This window comes from Lactuca saligna, chromosome 4 (genome assembly GCF_052625555.1).
Source record: "Lactuca saligna cultivar CGN05327 chromosome 4, ASM5262555v1, whole genome shotgun sequence".
NCBI classification, from domain to species: domain Eukaryota; kingdom Viridiplantae; phylum Streptophyta; class Magnoliopsida; order Asterales; family Asteraceae; genus Lactuca; species Lactuca saligna.
Genome location: NC_136420.1, coordinates 75,183,403 through 75,190,640, shown reverse-complemented (window position 1 = coordinate 75,190,640; position 7,238 = coordinate 75,183,403). Strand labels below are relative to the sequence as shown.

The window sequence follows — 7,238 nt, the reverse complement described above, 5'->3', positions numbered from 1 at the left end:
TGTAAACAAATAAGTCAAAAACATATTAACTAGTCTTTGTTGCGGATGAGGGCATTGTGGATGACTTCTCTCTCTCTCTCTCTCTCTCTCTCTCTCTCTCTCTCTAGGGACATTGGTTTTCATCTCTTCTTTCCCTATCGTTTTCATCCTCTCGAACCTCTATTTTCCCACCATATCAAAAATCAAATCGCTTATGAATCTTCCTTAGGCATCCACTACAATTAAATCGACATAAAAAGGGGGATCATTTCTTCGTAGGCATCATTTGATTTGGTTATTCCCCAATTTGTTAGGGTTTTTCTGAGTTATCGAAACCTCAATCGATAAATCCTTATTAGGTCATCTTTGTTATATAATAAAGATCATCAGACGACGTGCTTTTAGTTTTGGTTTGAGTTTGGGTTCCGTCTCCGTTTTGGTAAAGGAGTGAAGCAAGAATGGTGATGACATCTATGGCTCAAGTTTCCAGTAAGACGATGGTTGCTCCGGTGAAACTGGCTTTGGAAACCCTCGGGGGGGGGGGGGGGGGGGGGGGGTGGTTTGATGCATTTCCGATCTTCGACTTCAAAAACCATTTTCCCAAATCCATAAAACCTTCTAGTTTGTGATCACCACCTTCGAAAGCCCTCCCCGCCGCTACAAACCCTAGCAGCTCGACGAAGATGATGGTTGAGCCGCTGCAAACCCTAGCGACCATTTTCCTAGATCCATTTAACCGGTTCTTTCGAATAAATATATTTTCGAAAGAACTTGTTAAATGTAAAGGTTTTTTCAGATAAAATTAAAAGTAAAAGGTTTTTTTTTTCTAAAATATAAAAAAGGTTTAATATGGAAAAATATAATGTTTTATGTTTGCGTATGTATAACCTTTATCACCTATTAGGTGACCCATATGAAAAAAGTTCAATACTATGTTACAAATAATAAAGAGTAAAAATAAAAAATAAAAAACTCTTAATTATTTAGCAAAGGTTCCCCTTTCACATGTTGCCATTGATTCACTCTATTTCTTGCTTGGTCCACCTGTAAATTTTATAAACACGGTTACAATATTCACAATAAACAAAGAAAATAACATAAATAATCCAGAACTTTATATTCTTAAATATTTCACCTCTTTATACCAATCCGTTCGAAAAGTAACCCACAGTAAAATAGTTGTTTGCATTGTCATACCACCCACCAGGCCCGACCATATTCCCTACATTTTATATATATATATATATATATATATATATATATATATATATATATATATATATATATATATATATATATATATATATATATATATATATATATATATATATATATATATATATATATATATATATATATATATAAACACATTATCCAAATGATTGATATTTACTCTTATATGAATAACAATTTTTTGTATACCTTAGCACCAAAATTAAACTTGAATGCCAACAAAACACCAAGTGGAACTCCAACCACATAATAACATCCAACATTCACATATGCTACAAATGCTTGCCATCCACATCCAACCGCAACCCCTATATATATTTTCATTTTCACTTTAATTTGTCATTTACACTGCATTTGTTACGGGACGATACTACACCTGACCAGACAAGCTTTCTAGAGCTATTTTTTTTTTATTATCAGTTTGAGAAGAATTTTCATATCGTTTCCACATAAATATCGAGTGAGTCTCTGTCTCATCTTGTTCCACCTTTTTGGTGGGACAAAAATTGACATCAGTCACAATGTTCAATTCAAACACAAACACAGCACAGTCTGTTCAGACGTGTAAATTACCTGAAAGGACAGGTTGAATGCCATTTAGGAGGATAGAAACCGCAAGGAGAGGAGTAAGTTCAGAGACAGCATTTGCAACAGCTTCTCCTTCGGTAAAAGCATAACTTATGACATGCCGCGTAGCTAAGAGAATGATAGCGCATATCAAAGCCACCACAAAAGAGCTCAGTGTCACCACTACAACAGCAAATGCTGCTGATTTTGGATGTCCTGCACCTAATTCGTTGCTAACTCTCACACTGTCATATATATACATATTTTAGGTAAGACAGAGAATATACGCGTAACAAAAAACAACAATAAGAACCTTCCGATAAAGTATGGACCAAACATGTAAATTAACCTATACCATAAGGATCATTCGTGTAATTTACTCTAAATTAATTAAACGAACACTCACAGCATCGGTCCAATAATTCAAATCCTCCCAACTTTGTGGACACGGTTTAAGACCAAACCGGCGGTCCAACCCGGTCCATATATGAATAATTTGAACTTTGAAGTTTGGATCATAATCAAACAATCATAGTATCATACCTTGCAGCAGCATTAAACCCGATTGAAATCATCAAAACCCATCCAAGAATCGTTCCACAAACAGCCAACGAATCCAATGCAATTTCCGGGTTCGGAAGCAAACCGGCGATCAAAATCAGAATCTGAAAATACCACGTCTCCAGACACAACATCACCGCTGACGCCGTCGACAGCTTCAGAAACGCCCAAAGTCCCGAAAACGCCTGCACACTAAACCCAGTCCAAGTCTCCTTAGTCCGATCACTCTTCACGATGTACACAAATTGCGCCACCACAATCGCCCACCATGAAAAACTCAAAACCAGAGAGGCGCCCAATAACCCCCAACCCCATATGTACAGTGCGACATAGGAGAAGATAACGTGAACGACGAGCATTGCTGCGGCGATGTAGGCGCTAGGGTTGACGATGCTTTGGGCTTGGAGGAATTTTTGGATTGGGAAATTGGCGGCGTAGGCGAAGATCTGGGGGATGAGGCCGTAGATGAAGAGGGAGGCTGCGGCGGCGATTTCTTTGGATTGGCCGATTAGGAGGAGGAGGGGCTTGGAGAAGATGTAGAGAAACATGAGGGGAATGGCTGTCGCCATTAAAAGGATTGTGGATCTTTGGAGGTAAATGCCGAGCATTTCGAATTGTTGAGCTCCGTATGCTTGGCCGCAGAGTGTCTCCACTGCACTTCCCATTCCAAGCTACACAAAATAATTACAAAGAATTAGCATTTGTTTAGGAGAAATTAAATATCTTCCTCAATAATAATAAAAAAACTATGATATTTTATTATTTTTTATAGTTTAACCGTCAAAATTTTATTTGTGCTAAAAATTCATTCTATTTGTGAAAAAAAAAATCTACCGCAACCACTATGACCTGTATTTATATTAAAAAAACAACCAATTTTTATTTTGTGTTTTTAAACTGAATTTTCGGAAATATAGTTTTTTTTCTAAATTAAAACTGCTTCTAATATATAGGGTTAATATCATAAAAACTCTCAAGTTTACAGGATTTTATCGGTTTTGCCCAAAGTTGAATTTTATGTTCGTTTTTATCCTAACATTTTCGAAAAAATGTTCGATTTTACCATTTCACCGGTAATAACAGGTTTTCCAGGTTACCATTATTTAAATTCGTAGAAAAACCCTTAAGTTTACCTTTTTTTTACGTTTTTACTCTTAAGTTTATAATTTTTTTACACTTTTACCCTAAGTATTTTTTTCATAATATACGTATTCATGTAAAAAAATCGTATTTATACATGAAAAAATGTTTAATTAAATATTGTATTTATATTTTTTTAATGTTATATATATATATATATATATATATATATATATATATATATATATATATATATATATATATATATATATATATATATGTTTGTTTGTGTTTGCAAGGTTATACCATTTAAAAAGATAAATAATATTTTTAGAATTATGAATATGTGTTTTATAGATATAGTTTTTAGAAGTATAAATACATATTTTTACATTATTATATATAAATATCTATATATACTTCTAAAAATATACTTATATTTAAAAAAAAACATATATCAAAATACATATTTACACTTCTAAGATTATATGTATCTACATATATAAACATGTTTATGATTCAACAAGTTTTTTTTATTGACATGTATATTTTTAAATGAATAAAAATATGTACTTGTAGTTCTAAAAACATATTAATTTGCGTTTTTTTACATCTTAAATGGTTTATAACGATGTTTTAAAAAATCAATTTTTTAATTGAATTTGTTTAATGATCCGTTTCTAACATCTAGCGGTGAGGTCCTCTTCAAATTATGTACACTCCCAAAGTGTTCATTTTGTTTTGGAAATAGTTTTTTTTAACTGTTTAAGTGAAATCAAAATATACAATTCAAATAAACTAGTTCAAATGGGTTTACTGATTTTATAATACCGATTCAACTCAGTTTTTAAAGAAACTGTTCGGTTCAAGCTGGTTTAGAAATTAATATAAAACCTGACGTTATTGAGCCGCTCTTGTTCCTAGTTCCTAGTTGGACCGGTTCCACTGACCGGTTCGAACCGGTTTTTAAAATATTGGTTTATAAATTATGATTATGTTTCAAAATAAATCTATTATTGTTTTAGTTGTTTTAAGAATATATACATATATTGAGAAATATTTATGAATTCATGTTAAAAGATATAACACTTGAAAATAACAACATAAAATATGCAGATGTTGAAATAGAATTCTAAATTGTTTTGCTATAGATCATATTACATCTAAGACCTATAGATAGTTTATAACCATCCAAGGTCATCATTGTTATTGACATGTTTACTTTTCCACAACCTAAATTTTCCATAAACTTGTATACCAATTTCCTCCCCTTCTTAGAAAAATATAAAATGAAGAAGACTATGAAAATATAATTAAATAACTAAAAATCATCCCATTGGCTGATATTTAAAAACACTAACAATAATTTAATTTAATTATTTATAATAAAATACTAATTAATGTTCTTTTTTGAAAAAACAAAAACCTATTTGATACTTTTGGACTTCTTGCATCTAAAACGGTGAAGCTCCTCAACAGAGTCCAACAGACCATGCATTCTAATGTTATATGTTTAAGATTCACCGATATTGTTTTCAAAACAATTAATTTTGTCATCAAGAAAGGACTAGGGCCGCAACTTGTTATCCGTTTCATGGATGTGTATTGAACTATATTTGATTTTTATGCAGTTCTGTTTCTTGGTTTAAAAAAAAATTTAAAAATTGAAAAAAAAATCACAAAAAGATAAATATGTAGAACGTTGATATATATTTTTTTTGTTTGAACCCGGTTTCAAGTTGTACAAAACTAGATTCAGAACACATGGTCCGGACCGATCTATCCCTGGATTTTTTTTTTTTTCACAGGCAGTTTTAGTCTTTGAGACCATGTTGGATACCAAGTAAAAACAAAACACTTTTTTTTTTTTTTTTAAAAAAAACGTATGATTAATTTTTTACCGAAAAAAAAAAGTATTATTGAAAAAGCAAATAAGTATCAGATTAATTTAAAATTTTCTCATTATTATGAAAAAATAAATAGAATGAGATTCTTAAAATTTTCTAAATCAGGTGTTCCTTTTCGGATATTTGTGGCCACAATAAATTTTAAAAGGAATATTAATTACTAAAAGCAATTGTTACCATAACACCATAGGCAAAAAGTTGGACGCCATTGTTGCCGAGGGACGCCGCCGCCAGCTGAAGGTTACCAAGGTGGCCGCAGAAGATTTGGGTGGACATCGACGTCACGTTGTTCAGCAAATAAACTATGATCGCCGGACCTGCTAGCCGGAATAAACTATACAGTTCGATGGCCACAGCCTTCTGTTGTCGCCGGAAGAAACTTAAACTCGTGTCAGATAGTATCTCCTCCAGCTCCGAGCTCACTGCGTCCCCCGGCGGCAGCTGAACCGCCGGTGAGCTCCGGTGATTTGACAAGATGGGGTGGGTCAGCTCACCTTCTTGGGCGGAGCTTGAATCCATGGCCAAGGCTGAGCCCTGTCTAGAATATGGTAAAATGCTTTCACGGGAGCTCATGATTACATTACTGTCACCATTATATATTATTTAAATTTACATAAAAGGATATGTTGTTTTTGTTAATTACAGTACCAACCCCTAAATATTTGTAGTAAGTTAAACTTATTATTATGTTTGTTAAACAAAGAAAATGTTACACTACTATAAATAAGCCTTGAATGACATGGAGCACACACTAGTTTTATGACACGTAAAAGCATATTTCAAATATGTCAATTTTTTGTTATAATTGAAGGATTACGACATGCGGATTACGTCATATCTTTTAGTCAAATACCTAAAAATCCTCAATTAAAGAACCGCACCCAATCCTATTTTATCCCACACCAGCATCACACCGCTACTCAACCTTTGATCTCGCACAACCAATTGTCTAACTGTTGTCTACACCCATTCTTTGTTGTTGCACAACTGTGACAATGAAACTCCCATCATGATCTATCATAATTCTAATTTTGATATTCCAATTTTCATGGAAGTCGAGGAGCCAACTAGGAAAATTAAAGTGAATAGAGGAAAAGTTTGAATTAGAAGAAGAGAAAAAGACGAGGATAAGCATTACGTTGTTAACAGTAATCAAAATCCTTGGAAATTGAATTCATCTTTCACAAAATCTCTCTCACTATAAATTGATTCTCTTTATCATCTACCCCTCTATCATTTCCTGATGCTCCACCCAATTATTGCCCCTAATCACTGCCTCACCCGTGTCTTCCACTGATAATGCCCTTATACATTTCTTCTTGCTAAATAAGATATCCTTCTCTTTCAAGTCCTCCGCTTCTATTGATTGTTTCCAGATTTAAGGGTTGATAGTGGTATTGTGGTACCAATTGAATAACTAAATCTCTTTCTAATTCTGATGAAGAAGATTAGTTTATTTTAATATGCTTTGAGAATTCATTGTTTATGTAATGTCCCAAAAATACCGAATAAAAATTTCATTTTAAATAAGTTAAAGCCATTCATCAATTGTTCCAAAGACGTTCAGAGTCAAAGTATTCTTAAAATATCAATGTAATTTGTAAACATTCAGTACAGAGTAAACTCCAGGGGATGTAGTGCGATCAAGTCGGGTCCTTCGTTTTGAAAACAAAAGTACCTGAAACCATAAACATAAATTGTAAGCACAAAGCTTAATGAGTTCCCCAAAGTACTACATATCAAACATACAAATATGGGCCCCACCCTGGGGTATATTTCAACCCAATAAACAAATATGGGCCCCGCCTTAGGGTATGTTTCAACCCAATAAAAAAAAATATGTGCCCTGGCCTGGGGTATGTTTCAACCCGATAACATGATACTTGTAATGCTGAGGGCCAAATCTTGGTC

At 33.2% G+C, this 7,238-nt stretch overlaps 1 protein-coding gene across 1 annotated transcript; it reads right to left on the bottom strand.

Annotated features, from left to right (window-relative positions):
* Positions 1 to 822: 822 nt before the first annotated feature.
* LOC145042153 (protein DETOXIFICATION 40-like) lies at positions 823 to 5,912 on the bottom strand. Its single transcript, XM_078990537.1, has 6 exons — positions 5,505 to 5,912; positions 2,323 to 3,011; positions 1,786 to 2,024; positions 1,402 to 1,520; positions 1,115 to 1,201; positions 823 to 1,023 (listed from the first exon to the last, which is right to left on the bottom strand). The coding sequence occupies exons 1-6, from the start codon at positions 5,898 to 5,900 to the stop codon at positions 955 to 957; spliced, it is 1,599 nt and encodes a 532-aa protein (XP_078846663.1). The 5' UTR covers positions 5,901 to 5,912; the 3' UTR covers positions 823 to 954.
* Positions 5,913 to 7,238: the final 1,326 nt, after the last annotated feature.

Bases quoted from the DNA above. Each gene is read 5' to 3' on its own strand.
- LOC145042153 (XM_078990537.1), bottom strand. From the start codon at position 5,900: ATGAGCTCCCGTGAAAGCATTTTACCATATTCTAGACAGGGCTCAGCC. The intron at 2,025-2,322 runs GTATGATACTAT...TATATATGACAG, and splicing joins GGGTTTAATGCTGCTGCAAG to TGTGAGAGTTAGCAACGAAT. The intron at 1,521-1,785 runs GTAATTTACACG...AAATATATATAG, and splicing joins CATTCAACCTGTCCTTTCAG to GGGTTGCGGTTGGATGTGGA.